Consider the following 17,161-nt stretch of genomic DNA (forward strand, 5'->3'; position numbering starts at 1 on the left):
CTGAGTCCGCTCTGATACCATTTGCTATAATTCAAGATCTCACTCAAAATGGTTCGTAAGGTATTTTTTGAATTCTTTGATCCTATATAAATATATAAGATCTATTCGGTAAGGATCCTCAAATATGATATGATCATGGAGTTTGTCTATGTACTGTGATCAAGGAAGCATATAATTTTTCAAGCTTTACCGCCCATAGGCTCGGTTCACCTGTATGATCTCATAAGGTTTCTTGGTCGCCATACTCTAAGAATTCTTGAGCCAAGGGGATACCAAGCACAAAGAATTAGATCTATTATTTCTTTAGATCTAAACCCACCTCTCTCTCTCTCTCTCTCTCTGCCTTTTCTGCGCTAGGAGGAAGAAAGCCACCCAAGTAAGTGCCATCTCCTTCCAAAGTCCTCGTGTAACAAGGTTGTCTTAATCGGTGCCACTTGGATGGACATGAGGATTCATGTTAAATGCATGCAATGGAAGTTTAGGATCTGGTTCATGATATATCTTCATGTACAAACATACTAAAAGGGTTTAAAGATTTTTTTTTCTCTTCCTTTCTTTTCTTGGAAAGCAATTTTTTTTTTTTTTGCTAAACCGGGTGATTTATACAACACGTGTACGGACGCACCCAATAAAATTGAAAAACAAAATATTACGGAGCTCCCAAGGCAGCTTCCTATCTCCCACCCACAGGATGCTACTAGCATAGTTAACCACGTACGTGGCCACCCAATTCGTAGCTTCATTGGTTTCTTTAAACACATGCTTAACCTGAACAACCCCTCCGTCCCTCATCATCATCCAGATATCGCAAATCAAGAAAAGCAAATCTTTGACACCTCTCTTTTTTCCCATTTTTTGTGTGATCTCTCTCACCTAAGCCGCCTTGTCTCTCACATATTTATAAGATTAGGGCTAGGGTTTGGTGAGTTTTGAGGGACAGGAAAAAAAAAGAAGCAAAAAACAAAGTGCAAAAAAGTTTCTTCAAGTAATTTCGCCAAACATAGTTATTGAAATAATCTGTTGGTTACATGCACAGGTCATAACATCTCCAGCTGCAGCTAACCGTCCTGCCACAGCTCAGGGATTACATGAATCAACATTCTTCCTGGTATCTACAAAAGCATAGGATCACAAACATGGAACCGAAATAAGATTATCCCAATTAAGATATGAATAATTCCATAAATAAACATACAAGATCTTTTCTGAAAGCAAATAAACATACAAAGATCAACATGAATGTTACAATCAAAACTCATATTTCAAATCTATGTATCATACGGGCCTAAGAACTGCTTACTAGTCTCAATTTTTATCATCTGATTCTTCTTTAAATCTCAAGAAGAACCAATGAAATAAACATTTTGATCATAACCTCTTCCTTTCTATTGGTAATGCATGAGGGGGCATAAGGTTATTGTGCATGTACAGCACCTTCCCAATGCTACTCTGATGGTGATTTCAAAGGTTATGATAGCATTCAACTAAAAGTAAATCAAACACTTATTCAAGAAAGCTGCTGTGCATCCGACAATATGCATGACAGTGATCCACAGAAAATCTACAACAACAATCAAAAAAAGTTCTCAAAAGGTGATGAAGCCAAATATATCACTTCATAGAGTTGCTTAGAGAAGGTGATGAAGCACCAGAAAATAGAATCAGAGCTTTGATTGATCATGATAGAGACGACTTGTCTACTGACTCAATGGAATCCATTCCAGTTCAAGTTCTATCTCTCCAGACTCCACATTTTGCAACTTCAGCGACACCTCTTGTTTAACCTTTCCATCAACAATGTTGATAGTGCTATCTTTAGTGAGGGCATTGTCATTCGATTGCAACCACTTCCCTATCTGCATATCAGCAAGCAGATCTGGATCTCCAAATGCCATAGCAGCTGTGATCATTGGTTGAAGATCAACCTCAGCTTCACCCATTAAGTCATCCTTGGAAAGCATGTCATGATCAAACACATGCTGTTTAAGGAACCAATCAGAAACAGGATAAAATGTTACAAAGAAAAACCTCAAAAGAACATTAAGTGACAAACTCAGGTTATAAAATAATAGTGGTTTAATTTACATTAGCTTCCTAGGAAATATTGATTACTTTTATTAGGTCATTAGCCGCTGCAAGATGAGTAGGTTTTCTCACTCCTTGTGCACCTGTGTGTGTGTGTGAAAGAAAAAAAAAACTTGGGTGGTGGGAGGGGGAGGAAATCATGCTACAGTACATTTTTAACATGGCAAATTTTCTTCAATCAGTGCAACGCCTTGGGTATTATTGTTTGATTTATTTATCTATCTACTATTATCCTATCCCTCCTCCATGTCCTACCACCTCGCCATGGTGTAGCTTCCTCGCCACCCTCCCTTAGCTCTCCAACTGCAACAAATAGCCAATTAGCCATCGATAATCTCGAGTGGATGATCCAGCTCCCTCCAACAACATCTGGGTGCTCAATCCCTCTTGCACAACCCTGACCTACACCATAGCACAACTTCTGGCACTCTTAGTTGTCATTGGATATGAGTCTCCCTCCTTGACATCCTCTGCTCTGTCCTCAACCGGCCAACCCTAGCTTCACCAACCTCTCCAGGATCATGACCATAGCATTGGCCACATCAAGGACCACTTTTTAGACTGTCTGCAAAAGCACTAGCTCCCTTACTTCTCTCTAACTCAACTGTAGGTGATCGCCACCCTAGGCTAAGAATGCCAGAAGTGTGGTGGGTCCTTAAGTCCTCCGTGGACTCCGTTCAAGGTGATGAGAGAACAAATCAAAACAATCAGACTGGAAAAAAGAAAGGGGGCGGGGGGGTGTGCACGGAAAGGGGGCACTTCAGAAAGGTTGTGAAGTTTGCAAGGAGCTGTGAGGATGGTGAGGGGTGGCCAAAATCAGCTTGCTTGGTTGCTTGGCGTCTGTCACCATCTATGGCATACAATCCATCAACCTATGGACTGTGGGCTGTACAACAGGGCAGATATAACTGATGAACCGAAAAAAAGGCATATTTAGAAGCACCTACCAATTTCAAGGGCCCATATTTTTTAGGAACCGCTAGCTTGAGCTCCTCATTCCAAACTGGATTCAAGTTGCTCTTAATTATAGTTGTCTGGGCCACCTGCAGGTATCCATCATTGAATGAATATTTAGAATGATTATAGGATAATTGACAAGGAATTGAATAATCATTCCTGAAGAAACACATTTGAAATTGTTTTCCCCCAAAATAATAAAAAGATTTGATGTTTGAAAATAACTGACCTGCTTGCCAAGAGTCAAGACAACGTAAGGATCACTACTTAGCATATCTCTAATAGCTAAGTTAGTGCCTTTTATAACTTTGGCCTTCAGTATTCCAATGAACTCTACCATGCCAGCCTGGGATAACTCCAAAACCACGTGGTTAGGGTATTGACAGGTGAAACAGACCCTACCCAACAGTGTCAACTGACATATTTATGCCAAGGAGCAATGACAAATAACATAAAGTGCAGAAAATCCTTCTAAAATTTTAAAATAATAGTATATGTAAAAAATGGAGCCTTACTTGACTCAGATCTAAATCAAACCCACTTTCTGAATCCTTTCCAGAATTACAAGATCTGAAAGAGCTGGAAGAGCTATTTGAAGAAACAATGCGTAGACTTGGTTTCAAAAATTCTTGCAGCTCGTACTTAGACCTATTGGACGACAAAGTGCTTATACATCAACATTCATCTCATTACATGAGAAATAAGACACTGATTATCTAATATAAATTCAACCTGATGAACTTTGCACGCTCCTCATGACTTGAGTCTGGGTTAGGCTTGGAATATCCTTGTGGAAGAAAGGCCTCATAAATTGCATTGGCATAAGAGTTTCCACCAACCTCTAGCATAGATTCAATTTCATCCTCAGTCCATTCATCTAATGACACTGACAGAACCTGATGGTCAATGATGACAGTAACAAGAATTAAAACTTGCAGAAACAATAAACAAATTGGGAGCCTTTTCTTATAATAAAATGGAGCGTTGCTAAATATTAAAAGATAAATTCCCTGCTAGAAAGGAGACTAATGTCAAAAGATACATGCAGAAAATAGCACATAATCACTTGTTCGGTAGAGCTTCTAATTTTTTTACTTAAAAAATAAGGCATTTCACCAATGAACTGCCGGCATGTGTAGAGCTTAGATACATTTACTTGATCTCCATTCTTGGAAGAGTGGCCTCTACTTCTTACGTAAATTTTTGATACAATGTTATGTAATATTTCAAGATTTTAAAAGCTCAATCTTCTTAGAAGAACTTTAACATTAGGCATGCACAAGGATGGTGCCAAAATATTGAATTGCTTCCATGAACAATAATAGGATGAAACATGTAATATGAAACTACTGAATCAGCAGTCAAAACAAACATGAGAAGGACCATGTATGCTACCTTTGAAATATGTGTGCCAAGACTTCTATGCACCGCACAACATTTTAAGCATATAAACACCCCAATATTCGCTGACCTGAAAATACAGGCAATGAATTACTCAAAATGCAAAATCTTACCATAAGGTCATACTCTGGCTTTTCTTTGATGGGAAAAGGTTATTACAACCACTAGTTTCAGGCACTCAACAGGAAATGGCAATTGATCAAATTGTCTTTTAGTTTTAAGAGTTATTATTGTTGCAGACAATGACCATGAGGTAGATATTAACAACATATTATGACATGAGATGACTTTTAGGAGAAAAATAAGTCCACAACAAAAATCTCGGCAATCAGGTTTGGCTCAGGCCAAGGCTTAGGCTAAGTAAATTCAGGCTTTTGACAGAGCTGGGGTCAGGATTTTAGGCCCAAAATATGGAAGATCAGGCATGAGCTTAAATTACTAATAATGTGATGCACTGTAAAATGTAGTAGCATCTGTGCATGTGCATGCATGCGAGCACATGCAATATAAGTATCCAATAATCTAAACTAATCCTCCCTATTTCTTTTATTATGTCTCCTACTCTCCTGCTGCAATGCATTCAGCCATGGCAGCCCCCAAATCTGCAGCAGGCCCCATTATCTTCATGCCCTAGTGGTACCAATAATTCCTCTCCTTACATGCAGTAAATGTTTTGCACACTTGCATCTCCACTATGAACGGAAAAAAAATAAAGACGTGAGATCAAAAAATGATTAGTACAACATTGGCCTACTTGGATTCATGCCAATCACCAATTCATGGAATAAATTATTTGAGCATTTGGACTGCAACTTTCTGATAAGAGTAACTTCAGAATCTGAGCATTATACTCAACGGGCAGGTCATATGCTATTCATTGACATGTAATATTCATTGAAGAAAATCATATCACCTTTTCTCAAAATATAATAATGCCAAACTCAAATAATTTGCGAATCATGAATTGAAGATCCGTTAGGCTGCAATGCATAAAACATGGGTACATTAAAGGATGGCATCTTGAGAAGTCATAAATCACATAGTTTTACCCAGTAGAAATGTTAGTGGGCCAGCCTGTGGACCTAGTTATATACTGTTCGGGGTTGTTAGATCAGGCCCTTTTTTTTCTTTTGGGTATGACTGAGCCTGAACCAGCCCATTATCAGAAAAAAAAAAAAAGTATTTCAATAAGAATGACATATGGCTTCATATAATTATGATAAAAAACTAAGATTTAGAATTTGATGGGTATCCAGCCTTAAGAAAGCAAGAAAGCATGCATGCACATAAAATATATATACATGGACATATAGATATATAGGTATAGACACATGCATGCGCACACATGTGCATGTATGCAATGGCACACATGCTCAGACACACATAAATATGTGTACATATATATGTATACATATAAATGCACATATATATATGTGTATGTGTGTGTGTAACTGGGTATATGTCTGTGTGTATACATGCATATACATATACATATATGTAGAGAGAGGTGAGCTAGGATCAGTCAACCAGATTTCAAGTCAGATCTAGTTAGGTGAAATCAGAATAAAGATTCAACATCAATGATCCGAGCCCTTGAATGTTATGTACTATCTCTAAATTGCTTATAAACCGAAAATCATATAATTTGGAGACTCCTAGCTTATGCATCAAGTCGTTGGATAGGGAGTCTCCAAGACAAGTTCAGTAAAATATTTAATAACCTAAAAGTTACCACAAATAGTTATTAGTAAAATGCTGGACAACCTTGGTTTGTGACAAAATATCATGGAAATATTGTAGGCTCTTGAGACTCATCACAAGCTATCAACAAAAAATATCAAATCTAAATCAGACAAGATTGAGGATCATGACAAACCATTAGGTTTATCGCTAAAAAAATGTAAGACAACCTCAATGGTCAGCGGATATCATTATGAAGGATAGCAAACCACTTCGATAATCTACAAACCATCACTAAGAAGATATAGAGATGACTTGAAGAGTAGTCAAACCATTGTTAGGGATATTTTCCATCAAGCAAACATAATTTCTGCATTCTACACATGATTTTTACCCATATACCATTAGTTCAATGACCATAAATGCTAGTTGCTTCATCCTTTATGTGCAAAAGGGGGTAAAATAACAAAAATAGATGGACAAAGTTGTGCTTGAAGAATAATTCATAACATGAGACGAGAACATTCGGAAGAAGAGGTGAATCCCCAATCTTCAGACTAGGTAAGGATAAATAAATAAATAAATAAATAAATCTAAAAACTTAAATTCACATCTGATAACTTTGATTGTACCCTCTCATTCATGGGGAATTGGAGTCAATGAGTATCTTTGGTTTCTTCTCTTCTTGCTGCTTTGAGGAGGTCCTTTTTTTTTATGGAAATGGAAAGGAGGAAGTCGCAATGGGATAATTATAGGTTCTCTCCAGCAAAACTTCCTAGTTTACAAAAATTTCCTTCAAATTTACAATTTGTTATTACGGAGTTCCTTTAAGTTGTCTGATCCAACATGACTTACTAATCTTGTTGACATTAATGCTTAAAGCAAGTAACATGTTAGCTAATAATTTCTGTTAGCATGCAGAAGAGTCGGGGTATTCCAGTTTTCCCTCCCTGTGCCTAACAATCTCTCGATGGCATTGTTATCACATTGCTTAGTAGCAACATATGTTCACGTTTGGAGCTTATTGAAGAGCATCTATAGTGTCACTTTTAGATGAAGAAACTTGGCCATGTTCACCCTCTTCAATATTCTTTACGTCTTAGGTTATAGTCTTGATTTTTTTTATCAGTCTTGCTTGCTGGAGTCATATTTCGTACCACTTATAAATTGATGGAGCTTCAATCAGCGACTTGTCCTGGCAACTACTAGATCAGATTCACCATCATTAGCTCATTGGTGCTCTTGTTTAGTGGACCATCTCTCACATTGATTATGTTGCCGACATTCTTTGCTCCCCTTGCAGGATCATTATTTGCTTGTTCTCCTTGTCTTCTGCATCTATCTAAAGCTTCATGCATGTATTAATGTTGACTAGATTGGTGATTTCACTAATCTACTACTGACCTGTGATTTCCAAAGTAATGTTCCTATCTCCTGAAAGAACAAGTAGCACCAAATATGATTTGTTTGCCACTTTGACAAGACTGAGCATCTTGAAATCTCTTATTTTGTTGCAGAAGTTTGTTCTAATCAGCTACTCTTTAATATGTGGGTCATGCATCCCACTTCTCTTTATTGTCATAATTGGAGCTAAAAATCCAGTCTTCCACAATCAGATGAACCATTTTAAGAATTCAATATTGGTCGTCACTTTGTTCTCCACCTCTCTCCCCCTCCTCTTTCTACACAAATGTGTCTATGGGCTTTTGGCCTCACTCCATGTGGCATCATATGTTATTGGTTTACATGTTTTCTCAAGTTTTAGTTCAAACATTTAATGGAAAAAAAAACATCTGGAACATCTCAAACAAGCACAAAATGAAACTATTCACTATAAATAATTATAAGCTACATTTGAACGCTTGAAATTCTAGAATACATATTTGTAAAGATAGAAGCACTTACGCCCATTTGGGATCTGGAGCCCCACAATCTGCACAAAAGCGATTATCCCTTATATGCAATAACTCCTTCAATTTCCTTACACTAGCTGTTCAGATAATGCAACAGTTACACTTCAGAGCCATCCAAAGTCTTCTAGGCTAAGGGAACTCGAAGGACAGAGAATATGGATAATTGTTGAATCATTACATTAAGCTAACAATTTCACATATGCCAATCATGAAGTACAGGAACATTATACTTAAACAAATGCACCTTATTTAATGTGTCTGTATACATGCTTCGTTACCCTGTTCATTTGCTCAACCATGTTAGTGAACATTATGACTACATTTTTTGTATGACACTGACAGGGGCGGCCCAATGCATTTGGGGACCTAAGGCGAATTCAGTGAATGAGGCCCCTTTTTTTTAATAATAAAAAATTTTAATAAGTACAAAATACTTAAAAAAATGATATGGAAACAGATAGCTGTCAAGTACACTATTTCAACAAAGATGCATGAATCTAACAAAGATAGAAAAAAAGCCTCTTCAGTTTAATATAATTCTTGAATGGAAGCACGAAAAAGTAATTACTCTAAAAGAAGGACCGATGAAACTGATTAAATAACTAAGATAATGCTTGGCAATATTGTTTACCATGTCAAGCAAGAGCAGAATAGGAAAAGGTTATCCCATGGCACTTATGTAGCCAGTCACTCTAGTAGTACCCTGTGGACTGGAGATGGGGAGTTGCCCCTAGCACTCCAAGGTATTTTATTTTTAGATTTTATTGGGTGTATCCGTACTCGTCAGGTATGATCCACTCGCCTTAGCAAAAAAAAAAACAAAAAAAAAGTCCAGAAAGAGACCTCTCTATAAGAGAAAGTAGGGGCATTATGGAAAATTCACTCCATCTTATTAATAAAAGTCCCATCTCCCCTTCAAGTGAGTACCCTAGTAGCAACTGCAACATCACAGCACAACAGCCATTCAACCCCACGCAGTAACTGCAACATTGCAGCAACTGCAGGCCAGGAAACTCTCCACCTCCCTTCCATCAAGGGGGAAGACTCGTAGCCAGCTCCTATTCCCGTTTTATATGGGGCCTTTGCTTCCTTTTGGTCACGATCAGACACAGAAAACAGGGCAAGGAACCTCCCTCCCCCTCCCTCTCTCTCTCTCTCTCAATCTCTTTCTCTCCTCTCTTTATTTCATCGCAAGTCGGTGCCTTATTGCCTTCTCCCTTCCTTCCGTGGTTGTCTTCTCTTTGCCTCCCGGAGGCCTTCCTTTGGGCCAGCCCTGGACACCGATGTTCAAGCATGTGCACATAGCAATGTTTTGCAGCCCTTGAGACTATTGCCCCATAATGGTTCATGTTGATAAGCAACTAATATGACTTACAGAATTCACTTTGGACTAGGCGATTATGGATTGATAAAATAAGTGAAAGGCACACATAACAACAATATGAAGAGATTAAGGGGGAAATATTGACTATTTTGTCCTGATTTTGTCACTTTGGACTTTCGAGGAGTAGTGGCTTAAATTTTTATGTTCTTCTGTGGGAACAATATAACAAAGGATCAGCTAGCCAAACCCTGGAAGTTGGGGTAATTTTGTTGCTATGTTGTTACATACTGGGTGCTCTTTAAAATAAAGCTAGTTAGATATGGATTGGGATCAGTTCAGTCTAAGCTGCTAACCTCCTGCCCCCCTCGCCACTCCATGTTGTCATACTACCTATGACAATCCTCCATGTATTTTCCATGAAAGCCCATCAAGTATTGGCATCCAGATCTGTAAAGTCCTCTAAGAAACCAATAATAAAAAGTTTCTAATTACTAACAGCATTTTTTTTGTTTCTAGTATCCTTTCACCGCCTAGTAATCTATGATTAGTTTTAACTTTTAATAAAATGCTAAGGAAAGTGATTGATTGTCTTGTGAAACTGCTTTCACAATTATCCCAAGCAAGATCTACTGAACCAGTCGGAACAATCGGTTCAGCCTATACCGTACCGGTGCCGGCCAACACCGATACGGTACAGCCACAGAATTCGGTTCCGACCCCAAAGGGGATGGAACCGAACGGCTCTTTGCCAGTACCAGTGCGAACCGGTGCGGTTCGCACCGGTTCAAGCTTGGTACCGGTGCCAACCGGTCCGGTTCGCACCGATACAAGCCCGGTACCGGCACCGGGAAAAAAGAAGAGGAAGAAAGAGGAAAGAAGAAGAGGAAGAAGGGAAGAAGAGGAAGAAGAAGAGAGAGGAGAAGAAGAAGAAGCCTACCTCCTCCCTCGGGCTGACCTCCTCCCTCGGTTCGACGAGGATCGCCCGTTCTCCGGTGTGGTTCCGGCCCCTTCTTTGCTCGTAAGAGAAGGGGGGAAAGAAAGGAGAAGAGAAGAAGAGAAGGGTCGAGAAGGAGAGGAGGAGAAGGATCGGGAAGGAGAACAGAAGAAGGGGAAAAAAAAGGAGAGAGGCCCGCGCGCGGGGGCGCGGGCGCGAGTGGGGAAACACGTCCCCGACTAGGCCTGTTAACGAGCCGAGCCGAGCCCGAGCCTCTGCGGGCTCGGCTCGGTTCATAAAATTTTAGGCTCGGGCTCGGGCTCAAGCTCGGTACCGAGCCCTGTATTGGGCTCGGGCTCGCTTGGCACAGCCCGGCTCGGGCTTGAGCTCGTAAGGCTCGTTTGCCTGTGCCCGAGTCTGAGCCCGAGCCCAATACAGAGCCCGCCCCATCCAGCCGGAGCCCGCCCATCCCCATCCCAATCCCCCATTCCCATCCCGATCCCTCATCCCCATCGGTGGTTCGTCGGAGGAGAAAAGAACGAAGGAAGGAAGGAAGGAAAGAAAGAAAAGAAAAAGAAGAGAAGAAAGAAGGGGGCGGCCGCGAGCACCGCCGGCACGGGCGTCGGCCGCAGGCGCCGCGGGCACGGCCGCGGGGGAGGGAGTGAAAGCTGGGGGGTAGGGCCATAGGGGGAGCCTCGGCGCAGGAATGACCGGATGGGGCACGGCGGTTGGGGCGGTGGCGCTTGTTGCCTCCCTCGCCGGGGGCAGCGGCATCGGGGGTGGAGAAGGGAGAGGAGGAGGCGTAGGAAGGGTGCCCGGCCGGACATGATGCGGAACTTCTTGCGGCGGAGCTTCTCGAAGTGCTGGGATCGGGTGTACGACACCGTGGAAGCAAGGCATCGTCGTCGTCCTCGTCGTCATAGCCGTTGTCGGAGGGGAGGGCGGGAGGGGGGCATCGACTTCGGGCTTGGGGCGAGGAGAACGGAGCCGTGGAGGCGGGGGTGGAGCCATGGAGGTGGGGTTGCCGGGTTGGGAGGATTCTGGAGAAACCGAGAAGAAGGAGAAGAAAAGGAAAAGAAAGAGGAGGGGGGAATGGGTAATGGGTTAACCGTTAACGGGTTGGTTCGGGTTAATGGGTTGAGTCCGAACCCAAACCAGTCCAATTTGATTTAAATAAATTAAATGGATTTGGATTAGCTCGGGTTGGGCCTGATCTAAATCTAACTGGGTTCAATCAGATTGAGATTTAAATTGATTAAGCCAAATAAAATTTAATTGGATTGAGTTCAAGTTTAATTGGAACTTAATTAAATTGTTAATTGGACTGAGCCCTCATTTGGGCTAGTGAGCTACTCGGGCTCGAATTTAAACGGGCCTCATTTTAGGCTCGGGCTCGGCTCGTTTGACTAACGAGCCGAGCTCGAGCCGGACTTTTACCGAGCCGGGCCCGAGCCGAGCCCGAGCAGCTCGGCCTGTTGACAGCCCTATCCCCGACTCGCGCCTGCGCGCATTCCATGCAGTGCGAACCACGGACCACGCACAGGGAATCGCGCGCGTGATTCCCCACGCTCGTGTGCGGTTCCCTGCGCAGGCTCTCCGCGCGGGGCAGCGAGCCCTGCTTTTAATGTCACAGAGTGGCATTTACTGCCACTTTGTGGCCGAACGCGGACGCACGCATGTCCGCGCATTTTTTTTTAAAGCGGAACTGATTCGGTACTGGTTCCAACCGGTATCGGTACGTCGGTTCGGTCGGTTCCGCGTACCTTGATCCCAAGTGTTCCTCTCTATCATGATCCATAAACCCAAACTAACCTAGAGAGTAATTAAGAAGTAAGATAATGTAATATAGAATCTTGCATTCTGCCACATGACAGCATCTCGCACATCCACTATCAAGATTCCATAATTAGTGATAATTGCTACTTAAAAACTTATGGTTCACTTATAGGTTCGATTAACTGTGTTATTCATTCTTGATGTATAATGTTTACCGTGTATGTATTCAACTAAATATTTGTCCATCAATGCAAATAATAGCTACCTATGAAAATTCACTGCAGAGGATAATCATACCTGGGGAAGCTTTCTCCTTCTTGCTCATCCCTCCTATAGAAAACCTTGATAACCCAACAGAGCTTACGTCGATATGCACTTTCAAGGAACAGAAGAGATCAATTAAATATAAATAATAGGAAAGGAATTCAAGCTTATGAGACCATGCATTCTCTGCTAGTTTATAACGCCTGTCCTATTTAATAAGAGATGATGATGATGGAAAAGGAAGGATATTTTATGCAGGTTAAAATTTTTTGCTCAAAAAAGGAAAAAAAAAAAAGCTCAGACTTCCAGGGGCACAACCTTGCTTAAGGATATCTATACAATTGATCCACAAAGAGTGACAATAGACAACTCAGACTAATTCTTTCAACAAAAACACAATAAAAAACAATTGCCATCTGTACCCAGAAAAAACAATTGCCCTAAAAATGTATATCCAAGCAGTCTAACGGTTGGCATTTGAACAAAATGAATACTTCCCAGTCAAATATATACCTAAATGCCAGGTAAGCATAAAACAAGAATTCGACAAGCTAAATCAGAAGCACCATTCCAACCAGTCCTGTACCATTTGCAAAGTATCCATGAAATTTCCTATTAACAAAGTAAAAAATTAGCATTTAGAGAGATAATAGGGTACATACATTACACCGCTCCTCCCTTTTTTTTCGTTGGCAATCATCTAATAATAAAAAAAAAACTTTGGAGACATAAGAATCATCAGAAAACACCGCTCCTCGCATTGACGATTGACAATTAGATAGAAAAGAGTGCCCGCCGAAACGCGTTCCGCAGCAATCTAAGTTATTGCTACTGGTAATAACTTATAACTGTCACAATGAAATCTTTTTACAATGATCCGAGAAAAAAAAAGGAACGAGAATCGAAACTAAAAAGAAAAAGCGATCCTTCCCAAGAATTACTCGAGATGGATAAGATCCAGCTAATCAAATGAACCAAATACCTCGCAAAATGGGGCTAAATACTAACAAAATTGAGATTTTGAAAAACTAAAGATCAGATCTTTAAGAGATCAAAGATCGCATACACGCATGAAAAAGAAAAGAAAGAGGAGAGAGAGATCGAATCCCCAATGCATCCGAGCTGAGGAATTTCTGAAATGGGGCTCGATCTTACCGGCGATTTTTCTGACGAAGATTTGTTCGCAATCTCTTGGCGGAGCTTCCGCGAATAAAGAGCTTGGCTCGATTATTTCGAAAGCATTGTACAAATTTAATAATATTAAGGAAAATAAATACTCTCAAAACGCAATCTGGGATGGGAATAGTGTGTGATTCTCATACACACAAGAGCTGTATATACTCACTGCGAAAGGTTTGGGCAAAGGTGTAGCGCACATCAAGCGGTCATGGACGAAAGAGACGTGGTGGAGCCATTTATTGAATCTGCACAATTTACTAAATTTAGCCGCCAAAGAACGCCCGGCCCTCTGGTAAGCACAGTTCATCCTCGAGATTTGTGGTAGAGCGTGTTTGGACACAGACAGACGAGATTTTTCATGCAGCTTAGATCATGAAGCTTTGATAGTTCGAAACACCTAAAGCCCCCATTTTGTTCTAGCAGCGACTCATAGGGTATTTTTCACCTAAGAGTCTTTACCTCTGAGTTTTTTCAAGATCAATTTTAACGGTTCCGTTTTGGATAGAGGCAAGAGAGAAGGACAAAACCAGGGGCCTGAGTATTAGGGTGGTGGCTGCGGATGACTGTCAGATCTTTGACATCTCGATTTTTGAAGTTGAGCTGAGAGCGGCCTGGACTAGTCTGTGTCATATACGGTGAGTGCTATGAGTTACCTTGATCATACTGTAGGAAAACTCGACTACCGTGATCAGCTGGATCCTAGAAGGGCCGCATGATAGGGGAGGGGCACACCTTCTGCTCTGAAATATTTGGACTATGGTGAGTGATGCAGTGGTCTTACAAGCCAAGCATGTGTACCGAGAGGCCAACGGGGCGGCTGACTGGGTAGCAGCATGTGTGATTAACCACTCGGGAGGCACCCTATGGACAAGGGAGGGGGCGATGCCCCAGGCATTTCGTGATTTGTTGTTTGCCGACTCCATTGAATATATCCATACTCATATTGTATGAAATACCTGTTTTAGCAAAAAAATAAAAAATAAAAAAAGAAAAGAAAAAGAAAAAGAAAAGAAGCAACACAACTCTCTCTCTCAGCTTTTTTTTTTTGTGAAAAAATAGGAGAGGGGGAGAGAAAACCTCACCCGCGTAGCAGCCCCCATTGGACCCCCTTCCACTAGGGAATGTTCGATGCAGACCGCAAGTTTTCGAGTACCCTCTCTGACTCGTGGGTTTCTCCCACTGGGTTCCTCACCCACGTGTCAGTACGTCACCCCAGCGCTACCTCGGTACCAAAGGACCAGTAGCGCTTCCACTGAAATATCCAGACGTAGGGCATCCGGTCCTCAAATTTAATTGACGCACGCACATTTGAAATCTGGACCACTCCAATAGAAACAAAACCCGTTCCAACTCTCCCTCAGCTACAATTTTCCCTCCCGATGCAAGTGGAAACTAAGAGTATATTAATATGAAAAATGCTATAGAATATGTCAAGTATAAACTTTATCGGACCCCTGGCCCAATCCCCTCTTGCCACGCAAGACAGATGATCAAACAGGCAAGGATCACCATTATTACCATTGTTTGTCTTTATTTTATACTAATTGCGTTTATCAGTTACTATGATGATAATTGGGAATTGTTTCAAGATGGGGCTTTGAGAGGCATAGGTCATGCATATGATTTGCTGCGGCCAAAACTATTTGACATTGTTCTTTATTCTTTTGATCAAATTCTTAACAAGTGAATATTTTTTGGAATATAGATGGATATATAAAGCTTGTTTATATGAATAATGAATGTATTTTGGTTGCAATAAATCATCTACTTGAATTAAGCTATATGATATGCAAGTATGCAAGCGTGAATAACATAAAGCTAGTATTTCATCTAGACGTTTGTTATATTTGCATCTATATCTTGTGAAAATAAATATTTTCATAACATGCGTACATAGCTGAACTCTTTTATAATGGCAATCAAATAAAATCAGTGTTCAAATTTTGCAGTGATCCTTCTTCTTTTGATAAACTGGGAAGCTAGATTACTCTTCCTTAGATGCATAATATGGTATAAGGCCAACCAAGATCTCCATGCTAACTAGGTACATCAGAATTCCCCATAAGAAGAGCTCTATTGCCAGCAACAAAATTAACTACCTAGCTTGTTGGGTGATTGGTTTCTCAATGGCTATGGGTGACATGGAAAGATAAGAACTTAGTGGTGAAGTTTATGACATTTAGAAGTAGGGAATGGAAGTCGGTATTTGTGGATGATGACCGAATGATCTAACGAAGAAAGGTGGAAGAATTACCTTCCACCCAAACATGATCAGTCATGGAAGATGTTGGTGCATATCATAGATTTAGCCTGCATATTGTAGACTTGGTTCGTGTCTAAGGCTGATTAGAGGAGCGAAGGGGTTCGATAATGGATTCGAACTTAAGTCAATTCTAAAAGATTGCAAAGAATAGGAAATAATCATAGAGATAATAATCAAATAAGGTTAGTACCTACTAAAACTAGGCAAATTTCGAAGTATCCTATATTAAGATGAATTAGAGATCTTATTAAATCAATAGGAGATTATTCCTCTAACTATTTTTTACATAAGCACCAAATCAAATCCTAGCATATCATGGGAAATATTTATTCTTATTTGTGAAACTCTTTTATCTTTTTAGTAAGAAACAAATGTGGACATATTTATAGGTAAGTTGAAGGGATCCTACAACTATAAATAGGGATATCTAGCTATTGTAAAAGGCATCTTAAATTGAATGAAGTTTGTAGATATCTTCTCCATGGTGATGTGAGCTTGAGAGTTCTTATTGTTGTTTCTTTCTCTTACTCTGTTATTAGGTTGATCTTTTTCCTTAGGGAGACAGAACATTATATATTTTATTTTAGTATCAATGTGGTTCCTAGTTCACATGTGTTCTACATTGACATTGAAGCCATGGTTCGCTGAAGCATCTATAAGATCTTAGTGTCGAAGATCGATACAAGAGGCATGGATATTCAATAGTTGCAAGAATAGATAGCACTGAAAGTAAATCCAAGGTTCTTCGGTGTTAAGCATGTTGAATTTTTTTTTTTTTTGTTTGAAAACCATGGCTGAACCTGATCGGGTTGCCTACGTACCCCTTCACAAGGGAGATCAAGTCATACGTAGTTCTTTTTAAGTTTCAAAAATACAGCGAAAAAATTAAATCAAACAATTTAATTCGTGCATGCTTACAAGATCAAATCTAGAAATCAACATTATAAGAACACATAGAATTATGCCGGAATCATTTAAACAATTATGCTAAAACTTTATGCATGATTAACTATCAAATCTGAAAGGTAAACACTCTATTCCGATTAATCTCCGAATATCCATTGAATGGATTCTAGAGATAACTCTGTGAGGAGCTCCAAAGGAGGGTAAAACCTCGAGAAATCGGACCTAGACCCTGACTCCAAAATAAAAGATTAATATAGAATTAATACCTTTTATGATGGAAGAAACTTGTGGATCTAATTCTTGACTTCGCATCCACGCACACGAATGGCCTCTATGAGAAGTACACGTGAAGCTCTCGGTGGATCGTCTTCCGCGGGAGTGCTAGCTCGCGTAGGAACGTTGCAATGGCTGAAGATTTCTCCTTCTAAATACTCAACCTTTGATTGTTCTTCAAGGAGATGAAGGATGGACATGAGGAA

At 40.4% G+C, this 17,161-nt stretch overlaps 1 protein-coding gene across 4 annotated transcripts; it reads right to left on the reverse strand.

The window, feature by feature from the left end:
- Positions 1 to 1,456: 1,456 nt before the first annotated feature.
- LOC120110825 (ADP-ribosylation factor GTPase-activating protein AGD12-like) lies at positions 1,457 to 13,628 on the reverse strand. Of its 4 annotated transcripts, none has more exons than XM_039126634.3 (10): positions 13,490 to 13,628; positions 12,848 to 12,946; positions 12,368 to 12,445; positions 8,029 to 8,113; positions 4,438 to 4,513; positions 3,775 to 3,938; positions 3,558 to 3,690; positions 3,272 to 3,388; positions 3,033 to 3,128; positions 1,457 to 1,979 (listed from the first exon to the last, which is right to left on the reverse strand). In XM_039126634.3, the coding sequence occupies exons 2-10, from the start codon at positions 12,864 to 12,866 to the stop codon at positions 1,698 to 1,700; spliced, it is 1,050 nt and encodes a 349-aa protein (XP_038982562.1). In that variant the 5' UTR covers positions 12,867 to 12,946; positions 13,490 to 13,628; the 3' UTR covers positions 1,457 to 1,697. The 4 variants fall into 4 exon arrangements, with proteins under 4 accessions (XP_038982562.1, XP_038982571.1, XP_038982568.1 ...); XM_039126643.3 differs by lacking the exon at positions 12,848 to 12,946 and adding an exon at positions 12,997 to 13,034 and having other exon boundaries at positions 13,490 to 13,574; XM_039126640.3 differs by lacking the exon at positions 12,848 to 12,946.
- Positions 13,629 to 17,161: the final 3,533 nt, after the last annotated feature.

The sequence above is a fragment of the Phoenix dactylifera genome, chromosome 2 (genome assembly GCF_051530095.1).
Source record: "Phoenix dactylifera cultivar Ajwa chromosome 2, Ajwa_hap1_PhDact_Kaust_v1.1, whole genome shotgun sequence".
NCBI classification, from domain to species: Eukaryota; Viridiplantae; Streptophyta; class Magnoliopsida; order Arecales; family Arecaceae; genus Phoenix; species Phoenix dactylifera.

Excerpts from the sequence above, each read along its gene's own strand:
- LOC120110825 (XM_039126634.3), bottom strand. Across the intron at positions 3,129-3,271 it reads TCTTGACTCTTGGCAAGCAG|GTGGCCCAGACAACTATAAT; the intron begins GTCAGTTATTTT and ends GGATACCTGCAG. Across the intron at positions 1,980-3,032 it reads AATATGGGCCCTTGAAATTG|CATGTGTTTGATCATGACAT; the intron begins GTAGGTGCTTCT and ends TTCCTTAAACAG.